This window comes from Callionymus lyra, chromosome 2 (assembly GCF_982586985.1).
Source record: "Callionymus lyra chromosome 2, fCalLyr1.hap1.1, whole genome shotgun sequence".
NCBI lineage: Eukaryota > Metazoa > Chordata > Actinopteri > Syngnathiformes > Callionymidae > Callionymus > Callionymus lyra.
In genome coordinates, this window is record NC_141819.1 from 13,344,218 (window position 1) to 13,364,897 (window position 20,680).

Consider the following 20,680-nt stretch of genomic DNA (forward strand, 5'->3'; position numbering starts at 1 on the left):
TCTCCTCTGCCTATCAATTCAACTTAAATTCTAATCAACGTTTTTTTCCTTTTTTCAACGATGCTTCTTCTTCCCGGGACACGATAATGTCGTCTACACTTAATACAACAACAAACAGCAACAGACAATGCAATACCTCAAAAAACGAGCATCAGCTTTAAGAAAGCACTATTAAAAAATATAATCTAAATTTGTGACAGAACCAGAGACTTACGTTTATTCGTCCAGGCAACCAAAACTAATATAAAATATATATGTAATCTTTTCCTAACCAAATATAAACTTAATTTTAGATTATAGATTATAAAATCTATGTAGAAAATAAGATAAAATCTTTCTCACCTGATTCTTGAAGTAAGGTATAGTGCCATGGCCTGGTTGCCTGGAGAACAATCAGCTCAGAGTTCGTCTCGGAATCGAAAAGGCCTTCAAACCATCAGTCCACGCCAAGGGTCACGTGCACCAAGTTGTTAGGGGTTTTTGTGTTTCCATGAAGCGACCCCTCCCCAGCCTCGTACGTGGTGATGGAATGAAGGACAGACACATGGATGAGTTTAAGAAAAATGCTCGTTTAGTGAATTATGCAAAAGTCAGAGACAAACTTACGTGAACACGGGCGCTAGCAAGCAGAGAGATCTAGCAAGCAGAGAGATCTATCGCAGACGTCTTCGAATGCCAGAACGCAAAGATCAGACAAAATGGTGGATCTTTATAGTAGAATATTCAGGTTAACGCCTCTAGTCAAATGTGAATGTAGGATTGGTCAGTAACTGTAAACACTTTATTCTAAGATGGCCGGTCGCACGTGATCGTAGTGGAAACTTACTGAAGGTTGTTGTTTTCTGGAGAGAGTTTATTCCCAGCGACTTGTGTCCTTCAGAGTGAATTCTCAGACAGGTGTCCAGACTTCCTGGAATCTGGGATTGTTTAATCTTTCTGTGTGTGTGAGGGTTTGTGACCTCGGCCTTTGAGTTGTGAACCTGAGTTTAGTTTAAGTGAATGCAATGCAAGAATAGGATTATTTAATATGAATTAAATATGTAAGATTATCAGTTAATCAAGTGACTATTTGAAATGTGTGTTAAATCTAGATGATTGATTACAGTAAAGTTGTCATTTCCTTACAAGCATTACCTGGGAAGTTAAATTGTGCCGTGGTTAGCGAGGTCGACTCACAGCAAGAAGGTTGCTGGTTCGCTTCCAGGCCAAGCCAACGTGTGACCTTTGTGTAGAGTTTGTTAAAGTTCTCCCCGTGTTGTGTGGGTTTACTCCGGGCACTCCGATTTCCTCCCACAGTCCAAAAACATACAGAGGTTGATGAGCATGTGTGTGAATGGTTGTGTGTTTTTGTGTGCCCTTCGACAGACTGGCGTCCTGTCCAGGGGGTCCCCTGCCTATTGGGCAATGAAACTAGGTCCAGTCTCCCCACGACCCCCATAAGGGATAAAGTGGTAGAAAATGAATGAATGAATGAATGGAAAGTTAAATTCAAACTTCATTCATTTTCTACTCGCCCTCATGTCGACTAAGGGTTGGGATTATTTTCAGAGTAATCTGTTCCTTTTTAGAGTTATAGATAAAAATGTTTGTTCATTTTAATGTAGCGACTTGAGCTCAGTTGTCTTCGTCTTCATCTTGGTCCAAAAAAACACTTAAAAACATTCAAATACCTCCATACTGCTCCACAGAGAACATGTTTGTTATTTTCCGAAAGACTGAGAGATTTAAAAACCTACACAAACACATAACTAATCTTTTAAAATCTCACAATGCACAGTTGGCCTATTAATCACATGTTTTAAAAAAAATAAATGTCAAGATAATTGCCGGTTGTTGAAAGAACGAAAGCAAGAAAAAAATTGCTATCCAGTTGTGGAACCTTGACTGGAGTTGACACTTTCCTCCCACTGCTACAGATCCAGCTCTGCTCGCTCATCATGACAGCAAACAGGAGCTGTCAACCATCCGCTCACACCAGCTGTGGAGAAAGTTGCCGCCGCTCGAGTTGGCATTTCAAACCCGAGTCTCGACTTCACCACTCAGCTGTTGGGCTGCTTCTTACGACGTGTGTCCAGCAGGGAAGAGGTTCACAGCGTCGCTCGTCTTTTCCTGTTTGATGATGAGGGCGCGAAGACAGAAGGAAAGAACAAGAAGACTCATCACAGCAGCATGAACACCTGGTGTTACAGTTGTAGAGAAAGTGGACTCTCTGTAGAGAGAGTCTTGTAAGACAGTTGCAGTATTCCAAGGTTTATAATCATTACACGGTATATGCTAGTGCTTGGGTTAACAGTTAAAGATCTGCTCATTTTAAAAAAGTGAAACATTAAAAACTGGATTGGATCACCCTGATCCAGATACACTTTTAAATGAACAAAATACAGATTACCAGAACTCTAATAGGACACATAGTAAGTAAGTAAGTAATTAAAGGTTATTTGTAAAAAAAAACAGAGGGCTTTAACAATAAAAAAAAAATACACAGTTAAAATATATACTTTAAAACGTCAAGATAACATAAGACAAACACAGAAAATTAGGAAAAAGTCTGCACAAATAAGAATTTCTTAATATGTTTCTTGAAGGAGTCAGTAGATCATCAAACACAGAGGGAGAGGAAGATCGTCCAAAGCTTAGGAGCAACAGTCTGGAAGGATTTCTCTCTTCTGGTCCGGAAGCGTGTTCAGGAACCATCAGTAGATTCTGATCCACAGACCTCAGAGCCCGAGCTGGGGTGTAAGGCTGGATCAGATCACTGATGCAAGGTCTGACCAGAAATAGCACTGAAAGTAAAAACATAGAATTTTAAAATAGATCCTGAAAGAAACTGTCAGCCAGTGAGGAGTTTTAAGGATCGGAGAAATGTGAGTTCTTCTACTAGAGCGAGTCAGAATTCTCACTGCAGTTTTGTATTAACTACAGGCGGGACAGATCCTTCTTGTTTAGACAAGAAAATGAACTGTTACAATAGTGTAAACGAGAAGACACAAACACTTGGATTACAAGCTCCAGATCATGTTGTGACAACATTTTCCTAAATTAAGAGATTCTTCTCAGTTGAAGGAAACAGTTTGTGGTCAGTTTTCTGCAGTGTTGAACTAGAGACATGTCTTGGTCAAATACAACACCCATATTTCTCAGGCTCAGTTTGACAGACTGACTTAAGTCGCCCAAGTACTGACTCAACCCTGGAATCTTATTATCAGGAGCAATCACCAGAGTTTCAGTTTTGTCAACATTTAGCTGAAAAGTGTTTTCACTCAGCCATTGTTTGATTTCTAGCAAACAGTTGACTGAGCTGTTCAGCCTTTGGGGCTCAGTTGGATCAAAAGAGCAGTAGAGCTGGATTTCATCAGCAAAAATGTGGTTAGAAACATCAGGAAATCTCTGAATGATTTTACCCAGAGGAATCAAGTACAGCAAAAACAATAAAGGACCCGATTAATAACCTTGAGGGACTCCACACAACAGATCAGCTGATTTAGACCATATTTGATTGGCAGATACATTGAAACTGCGCCCAGAAGGGTATCCTATACATACAAATGTAACATGTCGACTACTAGCACCAACATCCACTTCTGTTCATGAATGATTGTATGACATTTCACCTGAGCCATGACGATTACAATAAACATAGTACAAGACAATTATACTTACAAATACATTGAAGATATTTTGGTAAATTCCTGAATAAAAACAATCTAAATGTCCAATTGTTACCCAAATAAAGAATGTCTAGAGTTAGGAATAGTTTTTGACAGATTGATAGGAATTCCGGTGGAGGATTGCAATGTTAGACAACCCTGGAATTACAGGATTTCATCATTTTCAAACTCTTTAAGAGATCTACGGAGACCTAACCGGGAGGAAAACAGAGTCTTTATAACCTCCTGCTGAGCCAAAGAAATCTCGCTCCGTAGACAAGTGAGCTCTGCCTGTTGAGACTGGAAAAACAAATGAAACACAATTACACTTGTCGGCTAAGGGATGACTATTTTTTGCTTTTGCTTCATGTCTGATCTTTGGCCAGGCCGCGAGGAAGTCAAGTGAAAACAGGAAGTGTGTAATTTTCAGTCGCCGCCATCACGGAGAGTTCCGGCTCAGGTGTGTCTGAAGAAACAGGTTTTATCTCACACTCTGCATCATCGCCTGGCAACGTATTTCCAGTGATGAGGGACAGCTTGACAAAGACATGTTGCAGCAGCTCTGGAGTGGAACTGCGCCACCTTGAGGCCGTCACTGAAGAATCTGTCTGGTACTTTTGTTTGGGAAATTTGAGTCTCGATCATCCCCAGTTTTCATTATATTTAAAAAAAATAAATTATTTTATTTTGATTATTCTGGTGTCTATTTTTATGAAATCATGATGAATTTTTTTTTTGTTTATTTTCAGATTCAAATGTCATTTTAAGGTGTTAGTTCACACACTATGAGTATTTTCTACTCACCCTCATGTCGAAAAACATGTTTCGGAAAATAAATTATCAGTAAAAAAGACGTTATGGAGTGATGAGGCCTGTGGGAACATAAGTACTGTATCATGATACAGTCTCATTATTTTTAAAGGCCATTAGAAGGAATTTTCTGATTCATAATCTTTTGATCTCATTTAATAATTCGATAAAACCTGACATCTTTTTTAGATTGAGAGTGCCATCTAGTGGCCTTTCAAAATGAAGACACTGTATCATGAAACAGTTTCTTCACTGCACAATTGCTTCATGAGGCCTCATCGACTGACGACTTGTAAAATATTTAAAATATTATTTATCCTTAATTCATTTATTACCCTCTCTCTGTCTATTGAGTATTGTTTTTATAAAGGTGTAAGTTTATTAAAAATACAACATATATCATTAATTTAGTGAATTTAATTTAGTGTTACTAACGTCTAGTGATGGTCTGATGAAGCTTCATGAAACAGTGTCATTATTTTCAGAGTCCACCAGATGGCGATCCTTACACTATTTCCCTTTGTTTTGAACAACTGTTCTAATGAAATTTCATTTTAAAACTGATGGCGCCACCTACTGTCCTCCAAACAACATGACACTGTTTCATGAAGCTTCACCAGATCATCACTAGTAACGTAGAATAATGATTATAATGTCAACAGGGACAAACAACATTCCGTGCAAAATAAATATTCTTTATATATCTGAATAAAAATGTTTGTTTTTTTAAACGCGTCAAAAGGGAAACAATATTTTCAATTACATACTGGCAGCTCTGCACCAACAGAATTAGAAAGAACAAGAAAAATCGAAATTAAATGAATCTTAATTTAATTTTAAAAACACATTTGTAAAATGTTCTCCATCTTTTCTCTTGCAGGCTTCAAAGAGCTCCAGCACGAACCACCTCAGTGAAGCAGCGGCGGCGTCTTCTCGACAACACAATCTTCCAGTTAAAAATGACAAAGGCTCAGGAAGTTTCATTAACCGCGGGGTCAGACAGGATCTCGCTCACTTCCCCCTCCAGCCTCTGGACTCGCCTCCACCACAGGAGTCTCAGTGCCGGAGAACTTTGACTCTCAGCTAATCACGACCGCGGCTCTCAGCGGACACTGCGGAGCTACAAGGTCTCGCATGTCGGAGCCTGCGGAGATTCCAGACATCCGATCTCTTCTCGTGTCAGGAAGAACAGAATGAAGATGAATACGACGAGTTCAAGCACAATAAAGTGTACGACAGACAGAAACTTACCTTAAAAATGTTTTATAGATTCAGTTTTTGGTTTGTCAGTCCTTCCCGGGGGCAATATTAGGTCCTTAGATTCTATTTAAGGGGTCCTTGTGATGTATAATTGTTTCTGACAGAAAACAAATACACAATTAATTTATTTTCTTTTTCATCATTAGTTCAATTTGAAATTAGTGCCAGGCAAGGATTAAAATCTGCAATTGGGATTAATCACACGATTTCTATGATTAATCATGATTAATCGCATTGTGATCCCAGAATCAGTAATTATTTCACAAGTAGTGTAAAGTAGTGATGGTTCTGATGAAGCTTTGTGAAGCAGTGTCATGTTGTTTAGAGGTCAGTAGGTGGCGCCATCAGTTTGAAATGATGTGATGTTTCATTAGAACAGTTGTTCAAAACAAAGGAAAATAGTGCAGAGACCGCCATCTAGTGGACTCTGAAAATAATGACACTGGTTCATGAAGCTTCATCAAACCATCACTAGTGTGTCAGTGACACATTTAGTGTAAATCTCAACTTGAAAAAAATTAAAATGTAGCAGATTAAACAAGTAAATATATGAATATATTTTCTGAAAATGTTAAAACATGTACATTTTTTATTTTTAGTTTATTGTTTCATTTCGATATTTTAAGAAAAACTAGAAAACCTTTTTTAAATTGTACAAATACACACTACAAGTTGGATTGAAATCAGTTGTTCACCCAACTAAAAACTTTGCAAAAATTAAAGTGTCTTTACCTTTTTTTCAGTTTGGTTCAACAGCTCATAGCATTATAGTAACCCAGTATATAAATGTGGCCCTTGAGGTCATTTCATTTCCCATCCTCGCCAAGAGTGAGCTCATCCAAAGATCGGCCCAGTAGCGATGGTCTGATGAAGCTTCATGAAGCAGTGTCATGTTGTTTAGAGGTCAGTAGGTGGCGCCACCAGTTTAAAAATGATGTATTATTAGAAAAGTTGTTTAAAAAAAAGAAAAATAGTGCAGAGACTGCCATCTAGTGGACTCTGAAAATAATGACACTGCTTCATGAAGCTTCATCGGACCATCAATACTCTTAAGAAGTTCTAAATTTAGCCTCAAGATACTCTTTTATTTTTAACTTAAACAACTGTTAGATAACACTTTTTATGCCTTATGATGTCACTGTTTACATTTGGCCCCCAGGAATGTGGCCCTTTTTCGAAAAATGGGAAAATCCCCGAACGACTTCTCACAAACTGCCATTGCGACATTTAATATATTTAAACATTTACAAAGTTGTTCATTTATACCCATATTTAAAATGTCTTCGCCTAGTAGATCCTATATCGTTTGAAAAACCTAGTTGTAATGAGCCCTCCGGGGCACCCGGTGTCAGTAGTGGGCCAAAGCTCGCCTTCACAATAGACACAGATGCTGTGTCTCAAATCGCTTACTAGCGTACTCAAAGTTAGTATTTTTAGTGCGTAAGTGCGTCTCAATTCTTAGTATGCGAAATTTAGTGTGCCATGCACACTAAATTGGCGTACTAAAACGCCCACAAAACTGAATATGGTTCGATGTACACTAACCACCCTAAACGGCCGCCATCTTAATGATGATTTAAACGGAAGTTACGTCATATACAGTATATAAATAATAATATATATATATATATATATATATATATATAAATATACTAACAGGTGCATTTTCCACAGCAGTAGGAGGATAAACACGTCTTCGCTGCTGATACCAGCTTAAATATCTCGCGAATATTTCGATTCTCATATTTTTTCTTTATTTCTTTTTCCAAACATGTAAAATGTGCTGCCAGCAGGTGGTGATAGTGTTCCTACAGCTGATTGAAACCATCGTTAACTAGAAGTAGAAGAAGAAGCTGTCACCTTCATTCCGGTTAGTGTGTAGCGGCAGAGTTTGATTTGAGACATACTATCTGTGGAGAATTTGAGTACTAGTTAGTATGTACACTATCCTGATGCATACTAACTTCTAGTACACTAAGAGAAGTATGCAATTTGAGACATAGCAAGAGTCACGGTAGATAGAATTTAATCACCTCTTCCTCATCATTACCAGGATCCTGGAAAGTTAATTGTTTCTTATTTAGTGAGTTTCTTTTTTAGAGACCACCTCCTTGGCAGAGGTTATAAAAGGAAACCGTGAACGGTCTCAGCTTGACGTTCTGTGACCCCCTCAAAGATCCTTGTGAAGAGAGGTTTGGCTCCGGATAAGAGACGAGTTACTTATAATATATGCATGTAAACACGGCTCAACACTTCAGACACATTAGCAGAGAAGAGAGAGAACTTAGAAAATTCAACAACCGCCAGAGGGGCCCGTGTGGTGTTTAGGCTTGCATTGATCATTCAAAGATGCTTTTATTTTTTCCTCTCGACTTATCTTTGTTTTTTGCCGAGGTTCGGCTGCTTCTTTCCCGACAGTTTATCTCCGGCTGAACTATCCACAAGGTGATCCCGTCGGCGTGCAGGTGCGGGGTGCGTTCTAATCCTCCCTTAAAAGCATCATGGCGGGGAAATAAAGGCAGATTTACGACGGCGAATGTGTTTTTCAACAGATATAGCGAGAGCGCGTGGTTCCAGTCAATAACGATTACGAGGTTGCGGAGCGTTGTTCCGGCGTCTCTCGCCGTGGCACCTGGCCATCTGGATCCGAGGTAACGAGGAGGATGTTCGACACGCATGATCCTGCAGCGGCAGAGACGCCCGATGACGTTTTTTTTCAACGTTAAATAGAGCGTTTGTGGAAGCGTGAGGAGGATTTCTGGTGAAGCATCTGTTCGGTCAGAGGGAAGCAGCGAAAACTAGAAAATCGTCCTGAAGTCGTCGACGGAATGATTGTTAAACATGTCTTTCTTGTTTTTAAAAGTTATGAAAAAGTTAATAAGCACAGATGGTTAAATTATAAATAATCTATCTTGATAAGTCCAGAGTAAAACAATCACAAAACACTAGTGATGTTCTGATGAAGCTTCATGAAACAGTGACATTATTTTCACTAGATGGCGGTCTCTGCAATATTTTCCTTTGTTTTGAGAGTGCCATCTAGTGGCCTTTCAAAATTAAGACACTGTATCATGAGACAGTTTCTTCACTGCATAATTGTTTAATGAGGCCTCTTCAGCTTGTAAAATATTGAAAATATTATTTATCTTAAATTCATATATCAGCCTCTATCTATTGAGTATTGTTTTATAAAAGGTGTAAGTTTATTAAAAATACAACATATATCATTTATTTAGTAAATTTAATTTAGTTTTAGTAACGTCTAGTGATGGTCTGATGAAGCTTCATGAAGCAGTCTAATTATTTTCAGAGTCCACTAGATGGGGGTCTCTGCACTGTTTTTCTTTTGAACAACTGCTCTAATGAAACATCATTTTGATGGCGCCACCTACTGACCTCTAAACAACATGACACTGTTTCATGAAGCTTCACCAGACCATCACTAACTTCCATGTGTGTCTTTTGTCAGTTTGTGACCCTGAAATAGCATCTGATGAATAAACTCAACTAAAACATCTTAAATCAAACTCAAGCGGCCAAAATGTCAGACAGAAACAAAAGATTTATCAATGAATGTTTGGTGAGTCTAAACAGATGCAATATTCAGTTTTTAAACGAAAATCAAGACCTTTTCCTCATTATTTTCAGACATTTAGGATCTTTAGGAAACAAAACGAGAACATTGCTACCTTGTTTTGATTTCGACATATTTTTTAGGTGATTTATGGTATATATATATATATATATATATATATATATATATATATATATTTCAGTTGATTTAGAATATAGTATTTATTATTTGATTTTTATACATAACCATCTTTATCTTTTGAGTCAGCTTGGTTCTCTCACTTGTACTGATGGTCTGATGAAGCTTCATGAAACAGTGTCATTATTTTCAGAGTCCACTAGATGGCGGTCTCTGGACTATTTTCCTTTGTTTTGAACAACTGTTCTAATGAAACATCATTTTAAAACTGATGGCTCCACCTACTGACCTCTGAACAACATGACACTGTTTCATGAAGCTTCATCAACCCATCACTGGCTCAAACCATCGCCTGGTGAAGTCATTGGATTTTCTTCATGGAATTTTCTGAACTTCAACTTCTAAAACATCTAAGTTGAAAAGTTGAGATAACTTGAAAAATGTTTCTACAGTTTTATTTTCAGAACTTCAGCTTTGAAGTTCTTTTGCAACATTCTAACCCTTATGGGAGACTTTTGAACTAAACACCTCTTCTTCTTTTTATGTTTATAAATCTGAAGACCTCCATTTTTTATATAAGTATATATTTTTTGTTTGTAATTTATATATTGTTTTAATTTTCCTATCGCAGTAGAAAAATATCTTGCATCATAAGGTCTTCTCTGTCTTCTCAACATAGGTCTCCTCCACATCAAACTATCTTTACATCCTGGTCTCTCCACTTTAGGTCTTTAGTAAAAACCCACCTTCATTATATAATGTATTTACTTTATTTCATCAATTATCTTGTTGGATTCTGTATCTATTTATTTCAAATATATTCTTTATCTAAGTTAAAAACGTCTGCCATTCCTTTTATTTTTTAGCTTAATCTTGACATAGGAGTGAATCTTTGTTCTTCTCTTCTCTCTGATAACCAGAGGTCACATGACTGATCATGTCCAACAGGAGGAGTCGAAGTTGTGAGAGAAAGTATCGTTCAAAGATGTGACAAACAGCAATTTAGTTTCATCCACTTGTGGCCCCAAATTTACCTTCCTATAGATATGATGCTGAAATTTCCCCTTTTAAAAATTTGTAGCAAAGAATAACTAAAATAGTTTTTATTTATTTCTGTTATTTTCTTTATGTTATGGTTGGCTCTAACTTTCCTTTTATTTTCCTTTTATACTTTGAGACAAATAACATGTGGAAGTTGTTTTTGGTTTTATTAGAGATGTGTTTATGAGGCCTCATGAAACAGCTGACGAGGTACATTGCAAAAAACATCGCATCAGCTCCAGCCTAGATTGCCATCTAGTGGCCTTTTAAAAATTACCACCGTGTGTCAGTATCATAATACTGAAAGTACTAAAAGACTAGTTATGCCATCTGATTGGATCTTGTGGCCATTTCATCGCTTTTTACTCTGATCTGTTTTGGACAAGAAGTGCGGGACACCCTGGAAAGTTTAAAGGACAACTAATGTGAAACATCAACTCTCCTGACTCTCTCCCATGTTTCAAATATTAAAGTCTTTCTCTCCAAGATGCAGTAAGTCCCTCATCATGACCATGTTTTAAACGTATTACTTTACAAAGTTTGTCTGAAATCTGGGCGAACGAGAGGTTACGAGAGCGGAGTCCATTATGACGTAATAATGGCTTCACTCCTCCTCCAGCCAGCTGTAATCACGCCCTGCTTTGTTTATACAACAAGTCCCTTGGAGATGAAGACTTCCGGGATCGATGACGTGCGGTGACAAACCTCGACGTTTGACCAATCACGGCAGGATGTTCTGTGGGGAAAAACAACTCTCGGAGACAAGGACACGACAACGTAAAGTGACTCAGAAGTGAGTTTAGATATTGTAACATGAAGACTTTTATTGCAAATAATAATAGTAATAATTTGATAAAAGGGACTCGTTAATACCATTTTCAAAAATATTCAACATCCAGCACATTTTATATGGAATACTAGCAGGTCCAAACTGCAGAAGAAAAGAACAACAGAACCGACCGTCACCAATGTGCCACGATAACTATAATGAACAGCATTTGTTTTTCCCGTGTATCAATAAAATTCAAATCAAACACAAAAAAGGTGGTATGTATATATATATAGAGAGAGATTTTTTTTTTTTTCTTTCAAGATTAGACCCAGAACCAGAGCGGCTGGTAAAAACTGGTTCCATCGGTAGTAAAGAATGAGCGTGTGTCAAAATGTCCACCTCAAAAAACACAGGGGTAACTTTGACATGCAGCACAACCAAACTCTCTGCACACCGTCAAACACGCCAGTGAGTGAAAACTAGGACAAGACACTGGCTCTAAAGTTCAAAAGTATCCTATTTTCTTCACATATACACACATTGAGTCTGTTCTATTATACTGATATATTGGTTTCACACCCTCTTGGTTTTCAAAAAAGTAGGTACTTTGATTGCAAACATTTGTCTTTTTAATGTACTTGGCCGACAAAGAAAAAAAAAAGAAAAAGGAAAACAGACGACGGCGGCTCCGGCATCTAAAAGAACCCGACGACATTAGAAACTATGCCGGCGCCGCGACTCCTTTTTCGAAAAAAAATAAAATAAAATGTCACGTCACACGTCTTCAAGTGTGTTTTTCTATACATCGTTTCCATAAAGTAAGCGAATAAATATAGTTGTTTTTTTTTTTGACCCATATTCCATTATCGACATTGAAACAATACGGTGCAGTATCTTCAGAAACAAGCTGATAATATCGAAGGAAACAAATCACCACAGAACATGGAAACGGTTTGTGCTTTAACTGTGATGGCTATTTCTCAAATTTTATAGTTCAGCGCAGTCGTGGGATTCGAAACTCATTTTTGAAAAAGTCGTGAGCCAACCGAGTCGAAGGTCGGGGGGTTGGACATTAAAAGTGGATGGACATTCTGTTGTTTCAGTTGTATCTCTGTGGTTCGTCTCATGGTCCATGGTACTTTTAAGGCAATACAGTATCTCTGTTCACATCAACGATACTGGGTGGATATGAGTACGTCATGTCGTTGTGTTTCGAAGTTTTTCAACTAGATCTGGGGGGGGTTTGAACGTAACTCTTTCACGCCTGATGTGTTTAGTGCACGTCCACGAGCTGTGTGGTGGTGCTGATGCTACACTCGCCGCCGGAAAGAAAGAGTTTCAGGTGATATGCCGAGAAGTATTCACTGCCTTCGTCTCGTGGCACAAATATTTTGAACTTCTAGAATGAGACACGATGGCACGGATTGAGAAAGAGTTGTTTTTTTTGGCCGTGGATTGAGCGGGGATGCTATATGTGGTGATAATACAAAATGTTTGTTCATTTTAATGTAGCGACTGGAGCTCAGTTGTCTTCGTCCAAAAAGACACTTAAAAACATCCAAATATTGCTTGTCTGTAACGTCCCTCTTGTGTTGAAGCCTCTACATGAGGTAAAAAACTAAGTCAAGTCTGTACTTTAAGTTGTTGTAGAAGAAGCTAAAGAGCTAACATGCTACACAGACGGATACTTCGGGTAAATATCGCAAGCGCTTCAAGTGTAGACAGTAAATTTGTTCCTCTAACAATTTCTCACGTCGAGGCTTCAATACAAGATGGACGTTACAGACGAGCAGTATTTGGATGTTTTTGGACGAAGACAACTGAGCTCCAGTCGCTACATTAAAATAAACAAACATTTTTTTTGTAACTTCTTGTTTCTCAGAGATACAGTCTGAGGTTCGAAAGAAACAACTTCTCCGTGCGAGACCAGCCACGATTTTTCAAGTACATTACGAATATATTACACCGTCTTTCATCCATTTTTCTAATCAAAAACGAAGAAAACGTTAGCTCGGGTTAGCTTAGCTTCCGTCACGCTAACAAGCCGCCAGCCTATCGAGCCGTTCATTACAAATAATAAAATCTATTCTGAGGTTTCGTGGTTTTGGCGCAACACTTTGAAGCTTTTAAATCTTAGAGTCACAATACTATGATATTTCTTGAATATACAGTGTTTTTTAAAGTGGCATGCCAATTAAAAACAAAAAAGTTACTTTTAAAGGTGTCGATCACTAGCTTTGACAACCGATTTATTTTTGTGTATTGTTAAGACTTTTAAAAAAATAATAATCAAGCAGTGTTGTAGTCATCAACACCCATGGTGTAAACGACCAAAAAAAGAAGTGAATATTTCTTCAAGTATCGCGCCGGTGAATATTTCGAGACAAAATATGCAAATTGGGCTCTTTGTTCCCGCCGCTAACAGCTGTGACATTCATAAACTCCACCGTAGTAAATTCATGAAAGACAGACAGCGACGCCGGGGTCCACGCAAAAAAACGGTGAAGTGCGTCTGGAAAAAAACCAAAATAAACGCCAGTTAAAAAATAAGGAGATGAAAGTACATTATGATCTGCTACCTTTAAAGGCCGCCTCATCAGTCGGTCGAGGAACCTTCCGCGGTAACACTTGTTCGCGACTCCTTCTTAACGTCGCACATATATATATATATATATATATATATATATATATATGTAGGCGGTTTGTTCGACATCCCATAATACATTCAACAAAACAGTGGTGATGGAGAGACTTGGCACGTTGAGAAGAAGAAGAAGAAATGTCCCAGAGACAGCTCGGTTTGAAGGGTATGATAGATGGAGGGAGGAAAAACAGAAGGAACAACGAAAATAAAACAAAAAAAAAAACATCTTATTATTTACACGACATAAATCTCACGATAAAAGAAAGAATTCCCCACATTCTGATTATTTCCCAGGTTTTCCAACAAACTGTTCCAAAGGTGGGACTCCGGCCATGCCTAGAAGGATCCGTAAATGCTCTCGACAGTCTTTTTTTTTCCTGCGTCCGCGGGACCAGAGCTTAGACCACGCTCAGGAAGGAGGACAGGACCAGGACCAGGTACCGGCACGCCAGCGGGACGTACGCACTTCCTTTGCTGCCGTAGGGCGCGGTGTTGGGCGCTGTGGGCGAGACAGAAAGAAGGCGTGATTAGCCGTGATTGTGTTTTCACCGAGAAACAGACGACGACAATCACCAAAGAAAATAAAGGTAGTTATTAAGAACAAAAGTGTTGATTCAAGAGGGAAATACAACGACATCTTCATGAACCTTTTGAGTTAAAAAAACCCCCAATTAACACGTGTTCTGATCCGACACGTCGGGCCGGAGCGAGAACCTTCTCATCACGCCTCGGCGGGAGCGTTTGAAGTATAAATAAAAGCGAGCACCTCTGGCTGACGGTCAGTAACGGATCCGCCGCTGTGAGAGTTTTGCCCCGAGGGGCGTGTTTGGGGGAAGATATGCTGATTTGAAAAGAGGGCGATGAAGCTACTGTTGCTGACGTCACGGTTACAGCAGCAGGAGTTTTCATCGTGTGAAAGATTCAATGAAAATATGAGGTTTTCGATTGTTTTTGTATTTGTTTCCTTGCTTTGTCCCTTTATTAATGGTTGCTTCCATTGTTCTCTTCATCCATCCATCAATCCTCCCTCCCTCCCTCAATCTATCGCACCCTCCATCCATCTATCTATACATCCATCCACCTTTCCCCCCTCCATCCATCTATCCATCCAACAATATATCTATCACTCCCTTCATCCATCCATCCATCACTCCGTTCATCTATCCACTCCCTCCATCCATCAATCCTCCCTCAATCTATCACTCCATCCATCTACCATTATCCCCTCCATCCATCACTACCTCCATCCATCAATCGATCCTCCATCCATCCAATTCCTCTATCACTCCCTCATAAATCCAATCCCATCCTTTCACTCCATCCATATATTTATCCATCCATCCATCCATCCATCCATCCATCTATAGTTGCTTCCTTCCATCCATGCATCTTTCCATCCATTCATCCATCCAGGAAGTAAGTAAGTAAGTAATTTATATTAACTAGTCTCACAAAGTGCTTAAACAATCAAAAACAAAACTCAATAAAAGATATACTTAAAATATGAAGATAACACTGAGACAAACACAGGAGTCTCAGAAAATCAAGGAAAAGCCTGAACAAATAAAAATGTCTTAAGATGTTTGATGAAGGAGTCAGTAGATCATCAAACACAGAGAAGATCGTTCCAAAGCTTAGGAGCAACAGTCTGGAAGGATTTCTCTCCTCTGGTCCAGAAGTGTGTTCAGGAACCATCAGTAGATTCTGATCCACAGACCTCAGAGCCCGAGCTGGGGTGTAAGGCTGGATCAGATCACTGATGTAAGGAGGAGTCTGACCATGAATAGATCTGAAAGTAAGAACCAGAATTTTAAAATGAATCCTGAAAGAAACTGGCAGCCAGTGAAGAGATTTAAGGATCAGGGAAATGTGAGTTCTTCTACTAGAGCGGTCAGAATTCTCGCTGCAGAGTTTTGTATTAACTGCAGGCGAGACAGATCCTTCTTGTCCATCCATCCATCCATCCATCCATCTATTACTCCAAGCATCCATCCATCCTTATATATATATCAATCCATCATCCATTACTCCCTCCATCCATCCATTACTCCCTCCATCCATCCATCCATCCATCCATTCAGCTCAGATAAACAAAAACAAAATTTTCAGGCATTTCATGTTTCCTGTTTCAAGTCTGTTCGTTAAATAATACATACTGCAGTGTGTCGTTATGAGGCCTCATGAAACAGTTGAGTAGTTAAGACAGTATATCATGATGCAATGTCTTCATTTTGACAGACCACTAGATGTCACTCTTTGCTTTATAATAGTTGCATCCAATCTATCAATGAATGAAACCTGCCATCTTTTGCAAACTTAGAGGCAGCAAAAGAAACTTCACTATCAGGGAAATAATGTGTTACGATGAACAAGTTTTTGGAAAAAAAACTTTTATTTTGTCCCAGTTCAGTCACCACCAGGGACACCAGGAACTGATGCCAAAAAAAATAAAAATAAAGTAAAGACCTCGTGGGGAATCCTCCACTATTCGGGATGTGAGCTCGGTCCAACAAACGGGTCACGAAGAACGGGTTCTTACATCTGGGACTCATGAACATATGATGATGAAAATATAAAATATGGATTAATTTCCCGTGTGCAGCTGTTGCTCGGTGGAACGTTCTAAAACACTCTTTTAATCCTGCTTTAATGATGAAACAATGAAAGTCCCCAGTTGTGGGGATTACTCCCAAAAAATAAATAGCGGGTGGAAAATAAAAGCGAGGATGGACGGGGGCGAGCCGGGTCTCTCCGCGTTTTTCCTTTATCGAGGCCTTTTGTTTTTGATGCCTCTGATCAGCACCGGTAATGTGAACCGTGGACCTTGGGGGGGAGACGCGTCGGGCCGCTGTAGGTACAATTTCGGTCCCCCCTACAATATCGTCCCCCCACTTCCTACATGATGACGTTAAACAAGCTGCATATGCGAACGTCTCTTTAAAATATTTTTTTATGGGTTAAAGAAACATCAACAGAACGTTTACATGATACTTTTAAACCACACGTTAAACATTTTTATTGACAAAAAGACGATGTTCGTCAACATAATCACTTTCTTTCATTTCCTGGTCTGACGATCATGTGACTTTGACGCCAACAGGAAGTGCCCGCACATGTGACAAAGCCGCTGATTGACTGAAGCTGTTTTGCTAATAATAACGCACAACTGTACTATGCAATACAAACATTCGAGTTCCGAAATAATTTCTTTTTTCAAATAACAAAATTGTTATAATATTTCCCTTTCTATAACTCATTCTATTCTGTCTGTAGTTCGGATCAGAAAATATTTCATGTTTCATTTCGATTTTTTTTTTCGCGATTTAAATAAATTATTAAATGTATATAAGCGAATTATTTCGGAACTCGAATGTTTGTATTGAATTGTACAGTTGTGTGTTATTATTAGTAAAACGGCTTCAGCCAATCAGCGGCTTCGTCACATGTAGCGCGGGCACTTCCTGTTAGCGTCAAAGTCACATGTCGTCAGACCAGGAAATGAAAGAACGGAAAGTGTTTAAGTTGACGAAGATCGTCTTTTTGTCAATATAAATGTTTTATGTCTGGTAAAAAGTATCATGTAAACGTCCTGTTGACATTTCTTTAACCCATAAAAAATCTTTTAAAGAGACGTTTGCATATGCAACGTGTGACGTCATCACGTATGAAGTGGGGGGACGATATTGTAGGGGGGACCGAAATTGTACCTACATCGGTCTATTTATTTGGAATTTCTGCCTTTAGCTTGTAGCTCGATACAGAAAGTAAACATTCTTAGCGTCGATCCACACGCGCCAACACACCTTGGGGTACAGGTCACACGCCTCCACACACACACACACACACGGAGGCGGTGCAAACAAGCGGCGCGCCACCAGGGGAAATCATGTGGTGCAGACCCCCAACGTCAGCGGGGCGCCTCTATTTACACGCCGGCGTAATTATCTCCCAATGTTGCTGCCTCTGATGTGGACGCGCCGAAAAAAAACCAGCGGCTCCGACTTCAAAACACCGTCGATATCCCCCTCTCTGCCGCTGCTATTAAAGTTTTTAAATCGATGTTGTCCTAAAAGAGGAAAAAGTCTGTTATTTTGTTTGTCGATCAGATCAGAGGAGATTTCCACGAGTTACTGTTGACAACGTTTCTTCCGCCGGATCAGCTGTTTGTCAGGAAGTTGTTTGGCCATTAGAGTGAAGCGGGAAGACGTGGATAATAAGAGGAGCACAAACGGGAACAAATTTGGATGATGTGTGCTGTGGACGCGTGGATGGCCTCCCTCTCTCTCCCTCTCTCTCTCTCACTCCCTCGTTCCGTTGCTTCTCTCCCACCCTCGCTCCCTCCTTACCAAAGTACAGGATAATGACAGTTTTCCAGAGCGAACAGAGAGACGGTAACCATGGCAACAGCTGCTGTCCTGCTCAGCTCGGCCCACCGTTGACGGAGGCTGAGTGCTGTGCATTGTGCTGGGATGTGGTGGTGGTGGTGTGGGGTGGATGGTGGTGGGGGGGGGTGTAGGAGGGGGTTGCAGTCATGACTGGCAGTGATTGGTGGGGAAAAGACACATGTCACCGTTCTTCCTTCTCTTATCTGATGGGCGTCTGTGCGGTTCAGAGTACGCGACGTGTTTATGTTTCTGTCAGCGCTCGTTCAACCTCCTACCCGGCGACTCCAGAGAGGGAGGGAGGGAGAGAGGGAGAGAGGGAGAGAGAATGAGAGAATGAGAGAGGGAGGGAGAGAGTGAAGACCTTCCTTTTAAGATCGCGATCAATTATTCAAACATCAAAGTCGCTGGGAAGATTAATTGCGAACCTGATTTTTTTTGGGCTATTTATAGGAACGACGACACAACTATTGTTCATGTGAGGATGATACAGATATAAGGTTGTTTTGATATGTGCTTTATAATCTACCTTTACTGAACCTACACTTTATTAGCAAACAACAGTAGGTCGTTTATGTTGCTTCACAACCTGCTTTAATGTTTCCTGAATCCATTCTCAGGAATTTAATTGTTAAATATGTGACATTACTGTTCTTACTTTGAAATATTTACATTAAAAAAACACTTTTCTGGAGATGAAATCCTGTTTACCATAACCACGCACTCTCTGCTGTGATTGGTCAAACCACAAGGTTTGTCACCAAGTGTCATCAATCCAGTGTCAGTGTCCATTTATTATTGCCTGAATATAATACAAACAAATAAATAAGATGGTTGAGAAATCAAAAATGGTCAAAATATTACTTTAATGCATTTCAATCTTTATCTTTTCCTTTTACTCAGTTGCAGTACATTGTTTGTAATTAAAGTACAGTAAGTATTCACATAAAATATATTAAAAACCTTTCAGAAAACAAAAGTATACACTCTCCTGTGTGATTGGTCAAGGATCAAGGTTTGTCATCAATCCCGAGAGTCTCCACCTCCAAGGGACTTGTTGTATTAACAAAGCAAGGTGTGATTACAGCTGGCTGGAGGAGGAGTGAAGCCATTATTACGTCATAATGGACTCGTAACCTCTCGTTCGCCCAGATTTCAGACGGGGGAGAACTTTATAAAGTAAGTTCAAAACATGGTCATGATGAGAGACTTAATGCATCTTGGAGAGGAAGACTTCCACATTTGAAACATGAGAGTGAGGCAGAAGTTGGGTTTTCCTTTAGAATTCACCTTTTCTCACCTAAAAATAAAGATGAACTACAATAAAACTATAATATTCAAAGTAGAAGTAACTAGTTGGAGCCGCAGAAGAGAACGAAGTTGTCACGGTCGACTCCCGACGAAGGCTCTTCACACGTTCACTGTACCCTCCATGTGTGTATTTAGACTTGCAAGGCTTCACTTCCGACAGAAGCGTCTGCAACTGACAGTCAAGTTATAACATCGTGTGGACAGATGTCGACAGATGCCGCGGATTAATTGACACGCCTCACAATATTTGTACTAACCAAATGCTTCAACAGAGAAGTTGATAGAAAAACAACTCTCAACCAACATTATATTGACCAAAGCTATTTTCCATCCCAACGTGCCTTTGCAGATTAAAACCGGTTCTAGAAAGACATAGTCCACCATCTGGCGTAATCCCAAATGGAGCACCTCTGCGGGGACTCTTGCTCGGGGCTCTCAGGTTCAGCGGTTTCCAATCGTATAACAGTCAAAGTGATCAAGGGAGAGCAGCAGACATGTCCGAGTCCCTCATGCCTTCTTCCAGTAAATCTGGATTTTATTCCCGTAAATCTCAGCGATCCCTTTATGAAACACACTGGATTTTTTTCCACTTCTTATTGTGATGGTGTGTGGAAAATAAATGAGTGTTATCGGACCTTGAATATGAATTACTTACACTGAATTATTTCAGTATCAAAATGGGATCAATTTTCAAGCACTGTTTTAATGCATGAATACATTCAGTGTAAAACTCGACGTGTAAAAGAATATTGAGTGTAACTAATTCAACGGGAACAAAATAAAAAAAATTGAAAAATGCAAAATGTAAAATAAAATGCAATACAAAAAAAATTATGTAAATAAATTCAGGGTTGAAATAATTCACTCAGCGTAACCAAGGACTAGCAACCGATCCTTCACGTTATGCTGCAACGTTAAAGGTCACGGGAAGTAGGAATGAACACGCGTGATGCTGCTTCTGTTTATTAATTTGTGCTCGTAACATTGATTCATAGATAATACTCAACACTTTGCACATCGTATTTATTACACTGAATTATTTACTATTTAATTATGAAATCATTTGTATTTACTTACACTTAATATTTTTTTAATTGATTT

General features: G+C 39.2%; 1 protein-coding gene across 2 annotated transcripts in view; it reads right to left on the reverse strand.

The window, feature by feature from the left end:
• Positions 1-11,274: 11,274 nt before the first annotated feature.
• negr1 (neuronal growth regulator 1) overlaps positions 11,275-20,680 on the reverse strand; it is a 187,715-nt gene continuing 178,309 nt past the window's right edge. For both annotated transcript variants that reach the window (XM_087783591.1, XM_087783592.1), the window contains one exon: positions 11,275-14,385. In XM_087783591.1, the coding sequence (XP_087639717.1) occupies positions 14,285-14,385 (101 nt within the window). In that variant the 3' untranslated portion in view covers positions 11,275-14,284. The remainder of the gene's footprint in view (positions 14,386-20,680) is intronic.